We start from the raw sequence: 22,048 nt of genomic DNA, 5'->3' as shown, positions 1-22,048 counted from the left end.
GTGTAAATCTGTGCTTTTATTTCTATAGCTGAGCAAGGGCTCTCATTACTAGAACATATATACTTATTTTCGTGTGTATCATTCTCTCCCCGGTTTCAGTCCATTTGTCTCCAAGACATGTTCATGATCCGTTCGCCCCTATTTAGTCTTCAGCTTTGCGGCAGCCTCCCTAGCGAGGGCGCGCACCTCCTCATCAGAAGCCGTCTGCGATATCGACATAATGCTATCGGCCCAGACACCATACCTCGCCTCGTTCATTCCCTTCCACTCGCGATCCGCAAACTTGCTCCCCGGCTTGCCAGACTTGCCGTCAAAGTCGCGTCCCTTGAGACTCAAATCATGCAGCGCGTCCGGGGCGTACGACAGCCATTGGTAAGCCAGCCTAGTGGCAATAGAATTACGTTCTACACTCGCTGCAGCAAAGTCTTCCTCGAAGGCCTCGCGCAGGGCCCAGAGGGCGTAGAGGGAGAAATCAAGAGGGTCTTGGGAGTTGGTAAGGTCGGCGCGGGCGGTGAGCTGGGCGGCGAAGGCGGAGAGGTTTGTCCAGCTTGCCTTTTCTTCTGCTGATGCGGAGGCGTCGGAGGTGTCTAAGTGCGTTAGTGAGGGTTTTTCTCGTCTGACATAGCACAGTGGTATTTATATGGCACACCCGCTACTGCAAGCGGTGGATGTACTCACCAAAGTTCCACAGATCACGGGCAACCCATCCAAAGGTGGGGAGATCCTTCCAGACGACTTGGTTGTTCAATTTCAGGGGCTGACCATCCGAGGCTGTGACAGTGGTCTCGCGCAGGCGTTGCAGGAAATCGAGGAGCGGAGTTTGTTTCTCTGGAGGGGTCTGCTTAGCAACGGCAAAGATGGCGTTGTATGTATCCCAGAGAAAATCTTCGATCTGAGATTCGGACTTCTTTGCCAAATCCTTGAACTCGTCAACGGTATTTTCGAGTGCCTTCTTGTCGGTTGCCCCTTCGGTCTTGACGAAGGAGCTGAGGGACTTGTAGGCGGGCAACGCAGCAATGGCGTCGTTCACGCCCACCTTGGGCGCATCAGTTTTCGGCAATACGCTACTCATTTTGGGTATATGTGAGAAAGGATGAGGACGAGTAAAGAGAAATGGCTTTCTAGAGGTATTTGAACAAGAGGTGGAGGGGTTGCGATGTTGACAGGTTGACAGAAGGTGTGGCGGTGGTGGAGGTGCTAGTGTTGATAGCCGTTTTATGGCGATGTCACAACGGGAAGGTGGGAAGCCTGGACGAGGCCAATTTGGCCAATCTCGGCCCACGTGGAGGCAACGCAGCTTCACTGACGTCGTCAGCGGGGAGTCGCGCATACGGTACGTACTCACAGTCGTACCTGCCAAAGCCTGTGAGAACCTTAGGTAAGCGAGTAAACAAGGAAGGAAGCCCCGCTCTCGGCTGGCATGCACCGTGCACGGAGAACAGAGGCAGGAGCCGGCCGGGCAGCCACAGAAGGCACGGCGGGCAAGGACAAGACGAGACGCGCAAGCCATGCAATCTTTCTCGATCCTTCCAAATGCATGTGGCTATGTCTAAAAAGTGTTTGATAAAGCGTTCAAAGTGTGGCACGTCGAGCTGAATTATGTGCATTTATTTCCATTGGACCTAACTGCATCTCGTCTCGGTTGATCGGCTCCTCCCGCCCTCCAGCCCAGGACCTGGCGCTGCAAAGAACCCAAAGCACCCAGCCAATAGCCCCCAAACAAGTGGAGACGGCGGCCTCTGGAAAACAGGCACGAGATTAAGCTTATGTTTTTTGTCAAGCTTTGATTGGTGCCAACTCAAATTTCACGTGACTTTTCCCTTGCGTTCCAGCACCGTCTCTGGACCCGGCTCACCTGAAAACGCCGTGGAAACACCTAAAGAATCTAAAGGCCAATAAAGTTTTGAGCTGTTTGGGAGCGTTTGGGAGTTGGAAAGGAACCGCCTAGCCTGGCCTGGCCCCGGAGTAGGAAGGGACGATGTGAGCTGAAATTGACTGGATTTAATTTGCATTTTCCACACTTGGCACACGGGAATCGGGTTCCTCGCGCCGGCCAAGTTTCTCGGCAGCTTTGGTGTCCTTTCTTCGCTCGCCTTATTCTTTCAGTCAACTCAATAAAGCATTCGCAACTTTTAACCGCGGGCAGGCCCATCATCTCCTTGATTATTGACTTGATTCACGCCACACCTTGTCCTCATCCATTTCTCGTCACGTCTCGAAAAGACGTTGTAGGCCCGCATAAACACCACATCACCCAACGTCCTCGGACACATCGACATCAATCTCGTCTCACACACCATTCCAGTCCACCAAACGACGCCATCCAAAATGGTCTCCTTCAAATCCGCCCTCACCCTCGCCCTTTGCGCCGTCTCCGCCGCCGCGAGCCCCATCGCCAACCCCGAGCCCGAGCAGGCCCTCGAGAAGCGCCAGGGCACAACTGACGTCGGCACCGTCACCTGCGGCAGCAACAAGTACTCTAAGAGACAAATCCAGGACGCCACTGCAGAAGGCTGCCGTCTCTATGCCGCCAACCAGCAAATCGGCACCAGCCAGTACCCCCACCGCTTCAACAACCGCGAGAACCTCGTCTTTGCCACATCAGGCCCCTACCAGGAGTTCCCCATCATAACTTCTGGAAACTACAGCGGACGTAAGTCGCATTTGGATCCCCTAACATCTCATCATTCCCCAGGAACCGGTTTCTTGGCATTTCAACTGCCACCTTCGCCGCTCTTGGCACGTCATCGAACATGAGAACACGCACTGACATTGCTGCATCATGCAGGGGCGCCCGGAGCCGACCGTGTTGTGTTCGACCCGGCGTACCGGGGCAGCTGTGTCTATGTCGGCGCCATGACCCACACCGGCGCTGCATCGCGCAACGGCTTCGTCTCCTGCAACCAGACAAGGTCGTCGTCTTCGGCCAATGGCACATCTGCTGCGTCGAGCTACAAGGGGTCCGGCTCGATCGGGGCTGTTGTCTCCATTCTCTCACTTCTGGCACTCACTGCTTAATCGAACTCGGCACGCAACGCGAGAAAACAAACGCCGAGCGAGGGTAATGTGAGAGACGGGGACATGATGACGCCGCTGGCCGAGGAATAACGGATCGACCCAACTCTCGACGTATAGACTCTGGTCTGGCCCTCATCGGGCGCCGTCCCCGGATGAGAGAGAGTTCAGTAGGGGAAAACAACAGAAATGAGGCTGTCTGCGCCTGATGTTTATGGTATTTGAAAATCGCCTTTTCGAACATTATGGGTAAAAGGGGCTCGAGCTGGGGATTGAGTTCAGAGCTTAGCCGACCGCGGTATCTTGCCCACCCAACTGAGTTGTTGCCGCACCAAAAGACAGGGGAACCCTCTTCATCGCAAGTTCGCAACACCATGCGAGAGCGAACTAGAGTTGGGAAACTTTCAACGAGTGTCCAGTCTCTTACATCTGGTTTGTGGCTCGACAGAGGGTGCCGCAGGAGGGATCTGCCTCTGGAGCCTTTGGGCTGGTGTTGAGGTAAACCAGTTAGGCCTCTACTCACTAATATGAGCCAAGCCAGTAATAATGAAACTTATCCGGACGCGTGTTGCACCCGGAACACAGTCACTTCAATTGCACTCATCTCATCGTCAATTCTCACTTCAAGCCCTATTTCATCTCTGGTTTGATGCGCGCACTCACTCACAGCATCCAGCATCCAATCATGACCCCTGTCTGCGTGCTGGTCAATGACCCCACCACTTTCAGAATGATGGCTGCCTGCTCATCTCAGCCCAAAATCTCACTCAAGCATCGGGACAGCTCATTCTCAATCTCAGCCTCGTAGATTTACATCTCATGAAATGAGAGTCAGAAATGAGAGTCCACATTTCAATCTGCACCAACAATGATCATCTGTAAATTTTGCCGGACTACAGTCCTTGAGTCTGGGAAACTATGGGACTATCACCACCAAGACTCCGACTCATTCAAGGAATCACTGCGATCTCAATGCGTCTTTTGCAAGAGGCTGGCTGAAGGCCTCGGTGAGATCAATCCTTGGTTTGACCATAACCTCAAGGCCAAATCCCTCTTTCGATGGAACATGCGGCAGGTCGCTCAGATCCGTGAGACAAAGAGCCATGTCTCTGTCACATTTCGACCGGTGCCAGGCCGCGCTTGCGGGGATGTGAAGAGCGAAGATCTGCCAGAAGTCACATTTTATCTCTTCCCCGAAGAAGGTTGGTCACTCTCATCGCAGATTCCACATTTGCATTCAAGAGTTCATGCACATACTCACCCCCTCGTAGACTTGGGGAATATTCCCGAGCAGCACGAACTCGGAAACCGAACAGACTCGGATGCATCTAAAGCCCAGATGATAGACTGGATGCAAGAGTGCATCGCCAACCACCCAAAATGCATCCGAAGCCATAGCATCAAGTCCTTCACTCCAACCCGTGTTCTCGACGCCGGTCCAGCAAATACCAACACCAACGACGCAACCCCACCTTCTCACATCCGCGTGATCGATACCGCAAAAGAACCCATCACCGGCCCCTACATGACCCTCTCCCACTGCTGGGGCACAGGATCCTTCATCCGCCTCACAGAAACGAATGTCGACGAGTACACCACTAACGGCATCCCCTGGGCAGAACTCGAGGCCAGTAACGCGAACTTTGCCGACGCGGTGCGCGTTGTTCGCACGCTGGGGATGAGGTACATCTGGATTGACTCGCTTTGTATCATCCAGGGACAGCAGCACGGCGAAGACTGGAACCATGAGGCGCCGCTTATGCATAAAGTCTACCGCAACTCATGGTGTAACCTCGCGGCGGCAGACTCAAAGGATCATACGCGTGGGTTGTTTAGGGAGAGGACGGCGGAGGTGGTGCCTGTGAGGTACGAGAGCCAAGAACCATCCGTGACGTTCGGGGATAAGGTATGGTGGATTTTGCCTGCGGATTTATGGGACCGAGATCTCTTGGGGTGTCATCTGTACACTCGCGGCTGGGTATTTCAAGGTCAGTATCTCCATCTCCTATCTTCGCCCTCGTCATCATCTCCAGCCGGTATACTAACACGCTAAGCAGAACGCATGCTCTCCCCCCGTCTGCTTCAATTCACTTCAACCCAACTCTTCTGGGACTGTGCAACCCTCACCGCAACCGAATCCCTCCCCGATGGCTTGGCCCCACCCCTCGATACCAAATCCGCCACCGACAGACACTGGCGCGAACGACTGCAATCCTCCGCCCTCTCCGTCCGGCCCCTCGCCGGCACAGCCGAGGACTCACTCGAAGAGTTCTGGAAGAGCGCAGTGGCGGCTTACACGAGCTGCGACCTCACCTACGGCAAGGATAAACTCGCCGCGCTGTGGGGTATCGCGAAACTCCTGCGGGACGCGCTGGGCGAGGAGTACGCTGCAGGGTTGTGGGGGATTAATCTCGCTGAACAGCTTGCGTGGCGGGTGGTTGACTGTTCTACCGCGGAGAGGTACGGTGAGAAGGAGAAGGTCGTGGTTCCTGGGGGTCAGGCGGTCGGGAATCCGAGTTGGTCGTGGACTTCATTGAAGGGGGAGGTGGAGGTTGCGGGTAGGGTGCCGAGGTTGCCTAGATTTTACACTGCTTGCGACCATGGGGGTGGGAACGCGAGGTTTCAAATCAAGAAGCCGCTTTTTGGGAGGTTTGAGGGGGAGCATTCGACGGTGTGGCGGGAAGAGGTTGTGAATATGACGAGGAAGCTGAATCGGGCTTCGGAGAGGGTGTCCGAGAAGGCTAGGGTGAGTGGTGTTACTACGATTACTCCCATTGTTGAGGATATCGCGGAAGAAGAGGTTGGGAAGGACGGGACGCCGAAGGTGGCGACGCAGCCGGAAACGAAGAGGGAATTTGCTATGGATAAGCCCTCGGAGCTTCTATCTGCTTCCCTACGTATTCAGGCGCATTTGTGCCGGGGGACACTCGAGGCATCTGGGGCAGGCCACTGGACGTTCACGTTCCCGGGACTGAACCAGAGCGACGCGCTCATCGAGGCCTATCCCGACATCCAGCCCACAGAGAACAGCAGGTCTTACGAGATGCTCTTGCTCGCTGCGTCAAAGTTGCTGCAGAATAAATGGGGTCATTGGTTCCTGGATGATGGATATGTCGAAGACGAGGATATTGCCGAAGTCAATTACTCCGGGACGGGGATTCTTGTGGAGAGGGTTGGGGAAGGACGGTATAAGCGGATTGGCGCTGTTGCGTTTCGGCAGGTGAAGAGAGAGAGTTGGGCTTGTTTGCGGCAGGCTTGTGGGAGTGGTGGGATGATGTTGGAGGATGAGCTCCAGGCTGAGGATGGTGAGAAGATTTGGCTTGAATAGGAACCTGGGTCTGTATCCACCGAGGGTCTTATGGAATCAACGATGACAACCTTTGAAGCTTCAAGTACATTGCGATCATCGATGGGCGCTTAAGGTGAATAGAGGGTGACTTGCAACGGCCGTCAGATGTGATCAAGTGACATAGGATGGGTGGCTGATAGAACTGCTATGGGGAACAGCCTCTGCATGCTAAGGCAATGACAGTTGCCAGGCTAGAAATGGTCTACAGGCATCATTTAGTGAACATGGCTCCTTGGCTACTTACGCATAGTTTAACTAGGTAGGCGGTACTTCACATACCTTATGGTTGGACACAATATGACAAATCCTGCAGTTCACCTCAATTTGAGCTATTGTGCAACCTCTGTCATGTCGTCATCATTTATTCCAGGCTGTAATGGTTCCCCTCGCTATAACACGGAGCTAAATACCAACGCTATCAAAACGCTGTGAAAAACGCTCACAAACACATCAGAAACTCAATAGCCGGTCCTACCAACCTCCCCTTGTTCCTCAGTTGGGCTTGGTAGGAGCAGGTCCAGGACCAACACCCGCACAACCAGTGTAGCCTGCCACAGCCTTGGAGGTGCTGCAAAAACATTAGTCAAAGCCCTCGAGGAACTGGTCCAAGCCATTCTGTAAACTTACCAATCCATGATACACCCCTTATCCTTGCCGCCCTTGCCTTTGTCGCCCTTGCCTCCGAGGCCCTGGTCTGCTCTTCTCAACAGGGACGTTTTGGCGGCTCCGCAGGCGTCGATACACTTGACGTGGTCCGCGGCGGTTTGTACCTCGCAGGAGGCAATAGCACCTCCCTCCTTCTTGCCTCCTTTGTCCTTACCGCCGTCGGCTTGTAGGTCGGCTGGCGCTGGTGCGGCGACGACGAGTGTGGCGGCAAGGAGAGTGGTAACTGTTGAGAAACGCATGTTGAAAGTTGTGTGAGATTGTTAGGGTCTTGCTGTGGAAGGCGTTTTGAGCTTGGCTAAGTTGATAGTTTTGGCTCGACTCTGTGATATTGAATGTCTGTAGTCGTGAGTGGTTGGCTTGATTGCGCGTGCGGATTCGGAATTGAAGCTGTGGTTTGAGTAGTGTCTTCTGGGTTTTGTTTGTTGTGGATGTGGTAGACAGTATTTGACGCTGATCAACGCTCAAGCTGTGAAGGGGAGTTTACACTCGATTTATAAAGATTCTGGTAATGATGAAAGCCCCTTTCTGACTTCTCCTTGGTTCTGCGAATGCGATCCCGTCATACCATGTCACGATGGACATTACCTCAGAGTTCAATCAACACCCAACGGCCCACATGCACCTCGAAGCCTATTTTGATCAGTCCCTGGAACGCCAGTGGATGACGTCCATTCATGCTCTCGCATTAAGCATCCGCTTTAGGCCGTGGGGCACGGATTTAGACTTTAAAGGGCCCGTTGGCCGTTGTGAATTTAGTAGGAGAGCAGGGATGGTCTGTACGGTCTTTACCCATATAACATCGGACGACCAAACAATCCGAATACGCAAAGGGAGCAGCCGCAAGGCGCCAAGGCCAGGAAATCGACGGTGACTTAGTGGTGGCCTTGGGCGAGTTTGGTATAAGTGACGTGTCTGTGTGTCTTACTTCGGATGAGATGCCGAATGATTGACATGTAAACCAGGATGAGATTGTCAAAAATATGGTAATGATATCAGGGTTCCACCTCGCTGGGAAAGAACCTCGGAGGATTTTACGAGGCCCGGAGCAACATGTGAAGGCTGTCGTCTTGAACTTTTAATTGCACCATCTAGATTTTCAGTCGAAAGTTCCCCGTCTTTGGAAGATTCAAGCATCATCAAGTCAGGAGATCACGTTCGATCGGGGTTTTGATTGGTGGCCTAGGGCTATCTCACCCCTGGCAAGATACCAGAGGACCTTATTTACATCGGCTGGTCTAGAGCTTCATCGTATCGAATGTGATGGAACCTCGTCATCGTCGATCAACGTTTCCGGGTACCTGGGAGAGTCGTCATAGCCCAGCGAGCGACTGTTCGGATGGCTAGCTCAGTCTAAAACCCCTAGTACCTGCATGCCGAGGAAGATCCAGATTGAGAAGCCACTTCGCCGGCCTGTTGCAGCCTCACTCTGACTGGACTCTGAGATCGGTAATCCTCTGGTTGTTTTGAATCATCGGACACTTACAGACGAGCTTTCATCGCACGCTTCTCGTTCAGGCCTTGTGGACCCCTTCCCAATCATGCAAGCACAAACTCATGTTATCCGGTTGCCCGAAGATGCGATGTTTTTTTGGCTGCGAGCACAAGAGGTCGGGACATATCCCCACTCCTGGTGAGGAGTGACTTCTGTGATGGAATGATGCGTTTCTACCCTCGAAGTCGGCACTCATGTTCACGCCGATCGAAGTAGACGGAATAAGTTGGATTATCTTGCGAGTCAATCACATGATATCCAATGATAGCGAGTCCTAATGGTTGCTCTAAACTGAATGGAACTCACATGCTCATTTCGACTTCAAAGGACGTAGCGTGCCGTAAGTTATGCTTCAAGTGCTCACTGGCCTGGCCGCCTGGATCTTGTGTTCCAAGAATACGCTTTTTGATTTTATACGTTTCTCTCTTCAATTCTCCATCTCTCTCACTATCATTTAGCATCTTTATGGAATCCCAAGGACCTCAAGTCGATGTTGTAATAAGTCGAAGCGAAGTTATCTACCGACGATGGCTGCAACTTACCTATGCTGAACCTCAGTGGGGCCTGTGACTGAAGTATGCACGTTGTGATGGTCAACTGTTCGAAGCTGCCAGATTATAAGGTTGCTTAGAAGATCCCCTGATCTAATAGCTAATTGCAGCTTGTTGAAGTCGTTTTGAGCCTTGCAGTCAGTCAAAGACGATCATGTTGATTAGAGGCTGTGAGAGGTTAACAGGTGATGGGGCTTGAGTTACGGCTTCGGTTTCAGAGACATTTCCTAACATTGAGTCGACGGAGAAGCCCGTTACCATCTCAACGACTTCAATCAACCTGCATTGGGCAAGTTGAACACTATTGTAGACGATGCATCTCGTGGGGCAAGAAAAGATGCACAGCCAGTGGTCCCCCAGCCTCCAGCCATTCAGCCATACGAAGCTGAGTTTACTTGGCATTCGACTATTAAAATATCAATACAATGAACTGCATCACGCGGACTGGTCGCGGCGTTCCCCTCAACCGATGCCCGTGGTCTTGGCCCTGTCGATCACCGCGTTGAGCAATCGCTTGAACCTGATGATCAGCAGGTTTTCCCGCCTTGGATGCGGGGTCACTGTGGAGGTTCCCATCGACAATCACCGTTACAGTGTGATGAAGAAGCTGGGGAAAGACGCTATGCTCGGCTCCGAGATCCCCACAGTGGTTGTTTGATTGGAAGGCTAACCGAATTCAACCTGTCGAATGTGACGCTGTATAACCTGGAAATACTGCTCATTCGCTTCATACTGACCCGAACCAGTGTTTCTATATGCGCAACAACCAGAGAAATTCCCAATGGCTGGGCAACTACGTAATCTGTTCTGACATGTAAGTTGCCAAGACATTGGCATTGGACCTTGAGCGTGTATACAAACATCGTGAATGCCGCGCAACTTTGGCACGATGCTTGAACAACTTCAAGTTCGCATCTCTATTCTTCATACTCCAGCAAGTAGCTTCATTGAGACTCAGAGTCGCGATGCGTGCCTCACCACTTGCTTTGGCCGCCGTCCTCACCGTGGGCGGCGTAAACGCTGCCCTGAGTGTTGTTCCAGGGGCAACATGGACTGCCGTGAGTGGACCCCAGTCGCTCGAAGAAGCTTATTCTGACTCGCCTAACCACAGACGAACACTGGAGAGCATGTCCAAGCTCATGGCGCAGGTATCATGTAAGTTGAACTCAGCCCTCGCGCTTGTTGAAATATGGCAATGCTTTGAGAGTATGAGACAGCTAACATGGAGTAGTGAGGAAAATGGTGTTTACTACATGATTGGCGAGGAGAAGACAGACGGTGCTGCATTCCAAGCAGTCAACTGCTACTCTTCCACAAACTTGATCGAGTGGAGCTTCCAGGGACGCCTCTTGACTCGAACCGAGGAAGCCGGTGACCTCGGTCCCAACCGCATCATTGAGCGACCCAAGGTCACCAAGAACGATGCCACTGGGAAATACGTCCTGCACCTCCACATCGACTCTTCCGACTACAAGGATGCCAAAGTCGGTGTTGCAACAGGTGATAGTGTCTGTGGACAGTACGAGTATATCCGCAGCTTCCGCCCGTTCGATTTCCAGAGCCGCGATATCGGCATCTTCAAGGACGATGACGGAAGCGCCTACTTGTTGAGCGAGGATGTAAGTCTGAAGTCCATCTTTTGTTGCTAGAAGAGTCAGTCTAACCATCCGACAGCGCGAGTATGGTACCCGCATCATCAAGCTCACGGACGACTACCTCGATGTTGCTGAAGTGACATTTGGCTGGGAGTACTTCGCCGAGTCACCCGCGCTTGTCAAGCGCGATGGCACCTACTTCATCTTCGGCTCTCACCTCACGGGATGGAACCCCAACGACAACGTAAGACTGCATTGACTGGTTTTTGAGTGAGTTTTATTGACTCCTTCGCAGGTCTACAGCTACGCTACGTCGCTCTCCGGACCTTGGTCTAACTGGACAGAGTTCGCACCCGTCGGCTCAAAGACTTACAGCAGCCAAGTCAGCTTTGTTCTCCCTCTTGGCACCGACAAGGCCATCTACATGGGCGACAGATGGCACTCAACGAACTTGGCAGCGAGCACCTACATCTGGTTGCCCCTTCAATTTGATGGAACTACCGTGACTCTCAACTGGCATGATTCCTGGAATCTCGACACCGCTGCAGGTACCTGGTCCGAGAGCACAATTACATCTGAGATCGAGGGCGAGACTGCCGCGCTTTCGAACGGTGCTCGCATCGTCGACTGTTCGCAGTGCAGTGGCTCTTCCGCTGCCGGATACCTAGGCGGTGACGAAGATGGTACTGCTACTTTCAATTTTACCGTGGCTACATCAGATCAGGTTACTCTCATCGTCAACCACAAGAACGGCGATACTTCCTCAAGGCATGCTGCGGTTTCTGTGAACGGTGAAGAGCAGTCGGTTGCGTTCCTTGCGACTTCACATCTGTCCACTACTGGGAGCAGCGCGATCCATGTGAACCTCAAGGAAGGAGAAAATACAGTCACTTTTTCCAGGTCCGAAGGATGGGGGCCGGATGTTGATCAGCTGGTAGTGCCAGGCATATAGATGAAGTGTTACACAGCATCACTTGCACTACATAATCATTAGTTTGGGAGATACTTCAACAATTGAGTTCTGTCAAAGCGAAATGTGCTCAATATCCCTATCGAATCCGTTGATCGTCAGGAGCGTCTGAATGCGCTGTTTCGAGGTTTTAGGCAAAATAGACTGCTGCAGTAGGGCGAACAAAATGAATGGTAAGAAGATTCATTGATTGGGAGGACGGTCTTTCAAACGATAGGCAAGCATCGGGGATCATGTTTAACTCTGGGCTGATGGCCCTCCTCTATTGCAACTGAGCAAATAGTGTCGCTTTGTACTGTTCACGCCTCTTCTTCCCGCTCTTCCCTTTCCAAAGAATTTCGGAAAGCTCGAAGCCCTGTATGCTCTTGTCGAACTCGCCATTGAGATGACAATCTATCATGCTAACAAGAGTGCATCGATGCTTTGTCGAGTAATAGTTGAACTCGCTACTCCACTGTGGAGAGCGGAAGTTACGTATGGTCTTCTCCGTGCCAGCAATGGAGTATCCCGAGTAAGGACTAGCGGGCTTAGGATCGAGTAGTCTGTGCTTGTCCATTTCTTTTGTGAGAGCTCCTAAGAGGATACTGCTGCATTCAAAGCTGCAACCAGCTGTTTCGTTTCGGAATGCACGAAGGAGTTTCTGAAGCACTTCCAACATAAACTCGACTGCGACTTGTCTCCGCCAGTCTATCATATCTTCGGTGCGATCAGTAAGAGGTAAAATGGAGCGAAAGTGAGATACTTACCAACTACGGTTGAGGGGATTGGAAGTTCCATGGTTCGGATAGGGTCGTCGCTCTTCGATACCGCCACTTGTGTCATTTGTTGGAAGATGCCATCTTGCTCAAAGACACACGATATGAGGAGCCAGAGAATCACGTCTCTGCCGTATTCAGCTGGCAGTGTGTCTCTCAAAGACTCAATCCACACAGGGCAGTAAACCTCAATGACTTCGTGGCAATCATAGTAGTCCACAAGGACCGCCAGCTTCGCCAACATCTCGAGGTTCATGCGGCGGGGCACACTTCTGGTCTTTCCATGAATGACTTGCATTAGTATTAGGAGCGCATCGGAGTCCCAATCGGATGCGTCCATGTGATAGCAGCCATCAATATGCTTGACTGAAGCTTCCATCCACGGGCCAGAGAGCTTAGCGAAGAAGTACCTCGATGCTAATGCTAGGTGTCTCGACGATACAAGGAACTTCACAACCTGCTCTTCAGGTTGGTCTTGACCTGACTCATGGTATACCTCTGGCTCTTGTTCTTCGTATGCCTCAGCCGGTGGCTCTTGTTCTTCGTATGCCTCGGCCGGTGGCTCTGGTTCTTCGTATACTTCGGCCGTTGGTGCTGGGTCGCCGTATACTTCGGCCACTGGTGCTGGTTCGCCGTATGTTTCGACAGCTGGCTCTGTTTCTTCGTATGTTTCGGCCACTGGCTCATGGTGAACCTCCGCTACTGGTTCTCCGTATGCCCCTGCCGCCTCTACTGATTCGACTGAACCGAGCCTGGCTCTCGCCTTAGCTTTCTTCATCATCTTCTTCGTCATCATCATTTTCTTTTTTCCCTTCTTCTTCCCCCCACTGTCGGTATCGGTGGGAAAGTCTCCGCTCGTTGAGGGGATCGCTGGGGGCAGTTGAAATTCCAGATTCGTCGGGGCATCTTTGCTGCAGGCTGCCCGCAACCACTTAGATGAGGTGTCAGGGCGTGTTAAGCTACTAAAAGCGAGTCAGAATCACCAGAGAAGTAAGATATTCGAGACAATATGTTCCCGTACTAGTCTTTGACACTATTTTTCTCAAATGACAAATCTGCATCCCAGACCGCAAATGGAGCACTAGGGTGGCGAAGGATCAAAACGACGTCCCCATTGGGGTCAATTTGATGGAAAGTCGCCTCAGACATATTAAGATGATGTAGGAATGAAGTTGAAACGGTTGAGTCTGGATAACTTCCAATATCTTTCGGACGAGAAAGCCCTCTCGTTTTGTATCTCGCTACTCCCATTGTTGGCTCATCTGTTGGGCAAGGCAACTTGCAAGTGTGTGTGTATGTGGAGTAAACTGACGGCCTCCGGCAGTAGTTGAGCAAATCAGGTACGTAGCGGCAACAGCTTGCAGCATCGACAGCCAATAGACCAATACAAACTTCAGACGGCCATGCCATTGCTTCTAGATGAAGGCTGGGTGGACTGATAGATGCATAGCTGTGAATTTGGACGCAGCGGCGTGCATGTCCCAGTCCAACCAACATTGCGTGCCGTAATCGCCCTGATTCGGCATGGACATTGATGCCCAAAGCAACTTGACTTGCGATTCTGGGGCCCTGGATGCTTCCTCTATTTAGTTTCACATAACACAAGACTGTTCATGGACTTCTGTGAATAAATGGCTCATTGATCTGTCGCTGAATGTCCTACTTTGCGTCCTTATTCTCCGCTATCGTTGATTGAAGGTGCTGGTCTCGAGCACGCCTACGGTTTAGCAGAGGAGTATGTTAAAACTTTCCATCCGGATATCGGAGGTGGTGCAGGTGTTTCCAACGTGCAACTACCATTTGTTACCTAAGTTATTTTATGGATGGGACTCTTGGAGAGAGTATCAACTCATTCAGACACGACAAACTTCAGCGAGCGAATCAAAACTACTGTTAATGATGAAAATCCGGAGTCCAGTGAAATTGAATGGAACAAATTACTGTTGGAGTTTTCGCCAGATGAATGCACTAGGGCCGTTTCAAACTGCGCTGCTGCTGTCTGAGTGTTCACAGTTGGCCAAATTGAGAGCCTTAGTTGAAAGCCACAGACTGAGACCTGCGTCATCCATAACGTCATCACAGTCTAAGCAAAGAATCCAGGTAAGCTGTTTTGATTCCAGTCTGCAGAACCTATCTTGCATTCAATTCATATTGTAATCGTGCGAGACATACACTGATTGATCCCATTGCTCATCTGAATCTTGGCACTTCAGTATGTCAGAAGTCGACGTCCTCATCGTTGGGGCAGGTCCAACAGGCTTAACGTTAGCCATCGAGTTAGCCGCGAGAAAGGTCGACTTCCGGATCGTGGAATCGAGGGAGGAGGTATCTGATAAATCAAGAGCACTCGTGGTGCAACCTCGGACACAGGAGTTACTCTATCGTTACGGAGACGTCCAGGAACTCATCTCACGGGCACGACAACCGACTGGTATCGCGACATGGATCAACCAGAAACCCGTCCTTGACATCACCTTCGGCAGCTCCGATGGAATTGCGCGGGAGTACGGAACAGACTTTCCTCGCCCCTTGTTGGCGTCACAAGCCGAGACGGAACGCTTCTTGAGCAAACGCCTGGAGGAGGTTTCCGAGGTTCTCCCTGAACGTGGAAGTACGGCACAATCAATTACCCAGGATGAGACCGGAGTTTCGGTGACACTCAAGAAGGGATCGAAAGTCGAACGTCTCCGTTGCAAATATGTCGTCGGAGCTGACGGATCAAACAGCACTGTTCGGGAAGCTGGCACGGAGTTCCAATTCAAGGGCGCAGAATATCCGCAAGAGTTCCTCCTTTGCGACTGTCACGTCAAGTGGAAACAACCACAAGCAGGCAAGGCGATGTTCATGCTCGGCCAGGGCTCACTCATTGTCATTCCGCTTGACGACGATGTTATTCGTCTTGCCGGGAGCAGCTGGCTCGGAAAGACAAAAAGAGACCCAACACTCCAGGACTTTCAAGACCAGCTCGACAAGATGGCACCAGGCCAAGGAGAGCTCTTCGATCCGATATGGCTCAGCAAATTTCACTTGTCCAACCGTGGCGTCAACAGTTATCGGGATGGACGTCTGTTCTTGGCAGGTGATTCAGCTCACGTTCATAGCCCTGCTGGCGGCCAGGGCATGAATACTGGCATACAGGATTCGATCAACCTAGGCTGGAAACTAGCGGAAGTCCTGAAACGCAGAAGGGACCCCGAATTTCTCGATACGTATAACAACGAGAGGTCACCGGTCGGAAAGACAGTTCTCGCTAGGACCGACCGCATATTTACGGTCATGACATCGCAGAACTTTGTTGCCACCTTCCTTCGCAACTACCTCGGGCCGATTGTCCAACCTTTCATATTCAAAGACTCTGATCGCTGGAAGATGGCTTACAGATTCTCATCCCAACTCCACATCCGCTATAGAAAGAGCGACATTGTGGCTACTGGCAGCGGCTTCACCGGTCCAGTGCGCGGAGGGGATAGAGCGCCAAACGGTACCTTGATAGGCCCGGACGGGCAGGTGAAGCTGCATGATATCTTTCGTTCTTTGGACTATCAACTCCTTTTATTTACTGGATTGGGTGAGAACTTCGCATCCGAGAAGGAGCTGAACGCTTCTGCACCTGAATGCGGACTTGTTGATTTCCATATCATCTCCAGTCAAGAAGATGTGGGATATTTTGACGAAAACGGGAGCTTGCATAAGTTGTATGGGTTTGACAACCCCGGATACGTCTACGTTCGTCCGGATGCTTATGTGGAACACATTGGGTTACTTGATAGAATTGGCGAGCTTGAAACATGGATGAAGAATAGGCAGGCCGATGTTTAGGCTTGCCAGCCTGAAATGCACACTGTCGCAATTTCCGCATCAATACATGTAATAACCATTGAGAGTCTTACAGTAGCCAACTTCCTCGGAAAACTGGACAGAATTGAGAGGCTTGTGCTCAAGAACAGGCGGGACTGTTAATATGCTCCGCGGGAAAGATGTCGCCCTCGGGCAAGCTGAGATGCCCCTCAGCCCCGCTACCCGCGGTAAACTCACACATGTTGTTATCATCCCAGATAAATACTCACGGTCCTGCAAGATCTAGACGCAAATGAGGTGAACCATCGTCGGCGATCTCTTTCTATTCTAACGAGCATTGTTATCTTTCAATCAATCATTTATCATGGCTACTGAGAGCACGACCGCCTTCTGGGCGAAGACCAACAAGTATCTGATGTCAACGGGCGTCCCTTACTCTCCCGTTATCATCACAAAAGCTAAGGGCACGAAGCTTTACGATGCTGAAGGTCGCCAAATCTTGGACTTCACGTCTGGTCAAATGAGCTCTCTGCTGGGCCACTCACATCCGGAAATCGTGGAGGTCGTTCAGAAATATGTCGCTGAGCTCGACCATCTGCTCAGTAACATGATCACTCAACCAGTTGCTGATCTCGCTGAGAGATTGGGCAAGCTGCTGCCCGCCCCTTTGGAAAAGGTAACGCCCCTGCCACGGTGCTCAGTCTGTCTGGATCATATTGACTAAGATCCGCCCAAAGTCCTTCTTCCTCAACACTGGTTCAGAAACCACAGAAGCCGCCATCAAGATGGCAAAGCTCCACACCGGCAAATTTGAAATCGTCGCCATGTCGGCAAGTTATCACGGCCTCACTTCAGGTTCCGGCTCCGCAACCTATTCCGCCGGCCGAAAGAACGGCGGCCCCGCAATGCCGGGCCAACTCGCATTCCCCGCACCATATGCCTACCGTTCCATCTTCCGCACTGCCGATGGTGCTTATGACTGGGAGAGGGAGATGGACTTTGGTTGGTCTATGATTGATAGGCAGAGCGTTGGTTCTCTGGCTGCGTTCATTATGGAGCCCATCCTCTCCACCGGCGGAATCCTTGACCTGCCCAAGGGGTATCTCAAGCGTCTGGGCGAGGAGTGCAAGAAGCGTGGCATGTTGCTTATTCTCGACGAGGCGCAGACAGGCGTAGGCCGTACTGGCCAAATGTTCGCGTTTGAGCACGACAATACCGTCCCAGACATTCTTTGCTTGTCCAAGACTTTGGGATGCGGCCTACCTCTGGCATCTGTCAGTACGACAGCCGCGGTCGCGCAAGGGTGCAAAGACGCCGGCTTCCTCTGGCTGACGACGCATCTCAACGACCCCCTTACAGCAGCAGTTGGCAACAAAGTCCTCGAGATTGTGGAGCGAGACAACATTTGCCAGCGCGCTACTGATCGCGGAGAACAACTTCGGGCCGGTCTCTTGAAGCTCCAGGAGAAGTACTGGTGCATCGGCGATGTCCGCGGACGCGGCCTGCTTCAGGGTATCGAGATTATTTCTGATGCTAAGACGAAGGCACCTGGATCAGATCTTGGTCAGGCCGTGTCCGATAGGGCGATGTTCTTGGGACTGTCGTGTAATGTTGTTAATCTGCCGGGTATGGGCGGTGTTTTCCGGCTGGCACCTCCTGTGACTGTGGACGCGGATGAGATCGAGGAAGGTTTGAGGATACTGGATGAGGCTTTCGGCTATGTTTTGGACCAACGAGAGAAGACGATCCCCGTAGTATGAGAAATTAAAAGCCGTTGAAAAGAACGGATTCTCTTATGTTGCATTGGCACCGGGCATTTCGTCTCGGGTCTTGACATCATGAAATGACCGCGATCCATCAAGTCTGGAAGAAGAACTATATATTCGTCTTGGTAAAAGCCAATCCTGAGTTCTTCAAGTGAGTTGAGCTTAGTACTCATCAGCCTTTGTGTACCTCAGCTAATTCAAGACCCAACCGGCTGGCTTACTGTAGGCGGCCTGGGTTGTCCCGCGTGCATGAGGTCTTCGGCTGCCGTGCCGGGATACATCTGACCTGGACCCGCAGGGCCTGGAACCCTAAATCACGATTCATGGCTGCTACTGCCTCTTTCACCGTCAACAACATCCAGCGGCGGACATAGCTCAGTTGGGAGAGCGTCAGACTGAAGTCAACTTCAATCACTGAATCTGAAGGTCGTGTGTTCAATCCACACTGGCCGCAAGGAATAACTTTTGCTCGGTGGTATGGTGTTCGGTCCGCTATGCATTGCTTTTTGAACTGACCAGCGCTCAAGGCAGTCCATGGGAGAGAGCCCATGTCAGCTGGCGGCTGAGCACGGCTCAATTTTGCCCTGAACTTAATTGGGCTCAGAGAAAGCTAAAATTGCATCTGTACCTACCGCTAGCGCCATCATTTGCCAGGCTTCAATTTCATGTCCTGTTCAAGTAATGATAACTCGGCGACGAAGAAATTGTTTTCGCTTGAATTATTGCAGCCTCGAAGCTCTTAGCTTTCAGTGAGTTTCGTAATTGAAGTAGATAAAGTTAGTACCTATTGACATTGGGCACGCCAAGGCAATGCTCCAATGAACAAAAGATGACGCTGAGTCCGTGAACCGGCGAGTTTCTGTGCTACAGCACTTATTAGAGGCAAATCGCGAAATGAGGTTGCGGAACTGCTCTTTTTTCGGTCCGGTGTTTGTGTCGCGGTCGTGCCAGGTCCACATTATGCGCACTTGTAATTGAGGTTCAAGGACTTTCACAGTGCATGCATAGATGATTTCGATTAAACCCTGTGCTGCCAGAATTGATCCTAAGGTGAGAAAGCCTGCCGAGTACTCAGGGCGGACAACTTCAGAGCCCTTGCCTCAACTGGCACGAAATCGAACCTCAGATGGCGGCTTGATGAGTTTCCATCTGTTAGTAAGACGATTTTGAGCGAATAGAAATTGAAAAGCAGAATGCGATACTTTGGGCCCTGCTATTACATCAATAGATCACGTTACTCCATCGTCTTGACTGCACCATTGGGACCAAATCCTTTCCCCTTTTTGATAGCTCCACTGGGAGCTTCTCACACAACCGGGACTTCAATTCAGATCACCGGGGGTAACATAGAATGAAACAGACTCGTGTTTTTGGGGTGGATTTGAGCCCGCAGCCAAAGGGGCTAGTTACCAAAGTTTCGATGGCTTAGCAGCTAGCTCACGGTTCGACCACGTTCGTAGACATTTGATGTCGCGCTTTCAACAGAAGTTCCGTGCTCGTGTAGGTTTTTTTGAATACTCGTATGCGAAATCAATTGCGGAAATTTTCGGTTGTCCCTCAGACCAGTAATCTCAATGATCAGGTGGCAGGGGTAGAGCGAGGATGAACGGAAGCACAAAGATACGATTCCTTCGGACTCGTATCCCAAGTTGAGACACCCAACGTGAGGTTCGGCACTCTGATGCGCTCGCAACAAGATCCCAGTTATGCGGGATCAGTCGGCAGTCCCTTGCAGCTTAGAACCCTACTTTACTTTATGAGCTCCAAAGTAACTACGACTAGCGATACACGTCAAGCCGACATTATTGGCTTCTGTCTTTGTGTACCATGTTTGATCATTCGGTGACGCAGTTTTTGCTGGTCCTTGTTGTATTATTCTAAGGCATCTATACTTCCTATGAACAATGCATGCGCGAGCTGACCGCTTACTAAGTCTCAATATTGCAGAGGAGTCAGGAGACCTCGGGTACTTCACGTGTGCAGCATTTCGGCGGTTCTCGTAACAGGCCCGAATGACGAATCCGCTAACTTACATGTAGCCAACCTAAATCTACTGGTTGCTAGTACTTTGAAGGTTAGTGCTCCTAGGTTCTTCGGCTTCTATGGAAACCTTTTACGCCTGTAGGTGATTTCTCAACCGTCGTTTCTTTACCGCTGGATTGATTCACTTCGAAGCATGCTCTCATGACAAGCTTTCTATCACCCTTCAGCTAGCTTCTATCGAAGGCTTATTTGAGTGTTCTCATCGCGAAGCTTTTCGACATTGGACGTGGTGGTGGTGTCAACTGAACTTTGAGGGGGAACGAGCCAGCATGGAGACATTGCGCCTCTGACAGCGGAGAGATCGGATGAGCTGGGCGGTTCTTGATGGGGCTGTTCAGCTGATTTCACGGAATATTCAGCGTCCAAGTCACTAACGGGATGCCCGGGATAGTGTCAACTCAATGAGATGAAGATAGCTTCACGGCTGAAGGTAATGGATGCCTCCGACCTCAGTGCAAAGCTTGACAACAACTGAGCTCGCTTTGGAATTATAAAAAGATGGCCAACTTCCTATGGATGACTTTAGCTATCAAGCTCATCACACATTCTTTTCAGCTCCCTCTTCCACAACCAAAAAACTATCAACGATCGCTCAGTCTTAAAAATGGCACCCATTATGAAGTTCTTCTATGCTAGTCTTCTCGCAGCTAGCACCCTTACCTCCGCTGCATTCGCCAGCCCTATTGACAACACTGGTGTCGCCATCGAGGCCCGAGGTGAGATACTCTTCCGAGTCATTCTCCACAAATAGTGTCTTCTGATTCCAGGAGAGATATGTCAAGGAATCAAAGCTAATCTCGAGACCTTTTTACAGATGTTAACTTCCTGGCCGAGGGTGTCGAAGCCCCAGTCAGCGTTGAGGTCACCAACAGCGTCGCCGTCCGTAGCGTCGATGAGATTGAGGCATCACTCGAGAAGCGCGTCTTCACTTCTCCCCACGTTCGCAAGGCCTTCAAGGTTGTCGCCGGCAACATGATCTCTGCCGCTTCCTGGGCCTTCAACTTCTGGGTCGAGGAGGACTACACGGGCAAATCCACGGTCTGGTACAGCGGAGTCACCGGCGGCGGTGTTACGACCCCCAAGATTGGAGTTGAGGGCGCTACTTTCATCTCCAAGACTGGCACCGAGCTCGACCTCAAAGTTCCGTTCATTGTGAAGGGCTTCTACGCTGGAAAAGAGCTCATCGTCCACTTTGTCGTTCGCATTCTCAGCGATGCTGGAGAAACATCAGTTCAGTACTTCTATGACCGTCCCACGGCTACTATCGCCGGTCAGAACGCCCCCGTCACCAGCTGGGACTTTGTCAACACCAAGTAGGCCCCACCCGTAACTCAAGTTCTGGGAAGCTCTGGGAAAGGCAAATATGCAAGTCAGGTTCAACGAAATATCTTTTTCTTTGTACTTTACATGTAACCATTGTCGAGGGCACAATCTTGGCATAGTAAGATCCACCAGTACTTCTGTACTAAGTCGCATGCATCAGGTCTCTGTACAATGAAACAACCATGAACTTTGAAATTCAGACCCCGAACAACCCCTTGAAGACCGTTCATCTAAATGCATGCATATATCACCTATCTAGTGTTTCCTTTATTGACTCTTCCCTACCAGTCTTACCAGCTAAACTCAGCTTCAAAGTCGGCCATCCTTCCCAGCAGATGTCAATTTACCAAGATTTCCTTTCCCAGATGAATAAGCTGACCATTCCCGAGCCTTACAGCCTATAATACTCGTTGAACTTCTACCATCTCGATCAAAGGCGAGGGGCTGTTCTAATTGTTGGACCCCGTCGTCTGCGTTCCAAACCAGGGTGTAACTTCTCCGTCTTGTGCTTCCTTTTCCAATGACCCCTGACTATGTCTAGCCGGATGTGCTCGTACTCGCATTCAGGATATGGACATGCTATTTTCGAGACGTTCTCTTGATTGCATCCTTGATCGTGCTTCCTAAGCCCAGAGAGCGTCGCGTAGGATTTAGTGCAGTTTGAAACTTGGCATCTATGCACTTGTCTCGAAAGGACCTGGCTATTTCCAGTTTCCGATCTATCA

The 22,048-nt window shown here is 51.3% G+C and overlaps 9 protein-coding genes across 9 annotated transcripts; 6 read left to right on the top strand and 3 right to left on the bottom strand.

Moving 5' to 3' along the window:
- Positions 1-138: 138 nt before the first annotated feature.
- On the bottom strand, positions 139-1,072 carry CPAR01_00904 (uncharacterized protein; the record flags this gene model as incomplete). The annotated part of the gene is made up of 2 exons (XM_060485194.1): positions 139-587; positions 679-1,072. The coding sequence occupies 2 exons, from the start codon at positions 1,070-1,072 to the stop codon at positions 139-141; spliced, it is 843 nt and encodes a 280-aa protein (XP_060356051.1).
- Positions 1,073-2,328: 1,256 nt separating this feature from the next.
- Positions 2,329-3,018, top strand: CPAR01_00903 (guanyl-specific ribonuclease N1; the record flags this gene model as incomplete). Its single annotated transcript, XM_060485193.1, has 2 exons — positions 2,329-2,653; positions 2,789-3,018. 2 exons carry the CDS (start codon positions 2,329-2,331, stop codon positions 3,016-3,018), a joined length of 555 nt encoding a protein of 184 aa, XP_060356050.1.
- Positions 3,019-3,883: 865 nt separating this feature from the next.
- On the top strand, positions 3,884-6,343 carry CPAR01_00902 (heterokaryon incompatibility protein; the record flags this gene model as incomplete). The annotated part of the gene is made up of 3 exons (XM_060485192.1): positions 3,884-4,217; positions 4,287-5,003; positions 5,073-6,343. The coding sequence occupies 3 exons, from the start codon at positions 3,884-3,886 to the stop codon at positions 6,341-6,343; spliced, it is 2,322 nt and encodes a 773-aa protein (XP_060356049.1).
- Positions 6,344-6,856: 513 nt separating this feature from the next.
- On the bottom strand, positions 6,857-7,269 carry CPAR01_00901 (uncharacterized protein; the record flags this gene model as incomplete). The annotated part of the gene is made up of 2 exons (XM_060485191.1): positions 6,857-6,932; positions 6,992-7,269. 2 exons carry the CDS (start codon positions 7,267-7,269, stop codon positions 6,857-6,859), a joined length of 354 nt encoding a protein of 117 aa, XP_060356048.1.
- A 2,769-nt stretch (positions 7,270-10,038) lies between these two features.
- CPAR01_00900 (glycosyl hydrolase family 43 protein) lies at positions 10,039-11,620 on the top strand (the record flags this gene model as incomplete). Its single annotated transcript, XM_060485190.1, has 3 exons — positions 10,039-10,692; positions 10,748-10,912; positions 10,964-11,620. 3 exons carry the CDS (start codon positions 10,039-10,041, stop codon positions 11,618-11,620), a joined length of 1,476 nt encoding a protein of 491 aa, XP_060356047.1.
- A 280-nt stretch (positions 11,621-11,900) lies between these two features.
- Positions 11,901-13,192, bottom strand: CPAR01_00899 (uncharacterized protein; the record flags this gene model as incomplete). Its single annotated transcript, XM_060485189.1, has 2 exons — positions 11,901-12,334; positions 12,385-13,192. 2 exons carry the CDS (start codon positions 13,190-13,192, stop codon positions 11,901-11,903), a joined length of 1,242 nt encoding a protein of 413 aa, XP_060356046.1.
- Positions 13,193-14,607: 1,415 nt separating this feature from the next.
- Positions 14,608-16,212, top strand: CPAR01_00898 (FAD binding domain-containing protein; the record flags this gene model as incomplete). Its single annotated transcript, XM_060485188.1, has 1 exon — positions 14,608-16,212. The coding sequence occupies one exon, from the start codon at positions 14,608-14,610 to the stop codon at positions 16,210-16,212; it is 1,605 nt and encodes a 534-aa protein (XP_060356045.1).
- Positions 16,213-16,555: 343 nt separating this feature from the next.
- CPAR01_00897 (aminotransferase class-III) lies at positions 16,556-17,951 on the top strand (the record flags this gene model as incomplete). Its single annotated transcript, XM_060485187.1, has 2 exons — positions 16,556-16,867; positions 16,929-17,951. 2 exons carry the CDS (start codon positions 16,556-16,558, stop codon positions 17,949-17,951), a joined length of 1,335 nt encoding a protein of 444 aa, XP_060356044.1.
- A 2,653-nt stretch (positions 17,952-20,604) lies between these two features.
- CPAR01_00896 (uncharacterized protein) lies at positions 20,605-21,317 on the top strand (the record flags this gene model as incomplete). Its single annotated transcript, XM_060485186.1, has 2 exons — positions 20,605-20,716; positions 20,815-21,317. The coding sequence occupies 2 exons, from the start codon at positions 20,605-20,607 to the stop codon at positions 21,315-21,317; spliced, it is 615 nt and encodes a 204-aa protein (XP_060356043.1).
- Positions 21,318-22,048: the final 731 nt, after the last annotated feature.

This window comes from Colletotrichum paranaense (assembly GCF_030867605.1).
Source record: "Colletotrichum paranaense strain IMI 384185 chromosome Unknown Scaffold_1.1, whole genome shotgun sequence".
NCBI lineage: Eukaryota > Fungi > Ascomycota > Sordariomycetes > Glomerellales > Glomerellaceae > Colletotrichum > Colletotrichum paranaense.
Note: the sequence above shows the minus strand (reverse complement) of the source record. Positions and strands in the feature narration are given on the sequence as shown.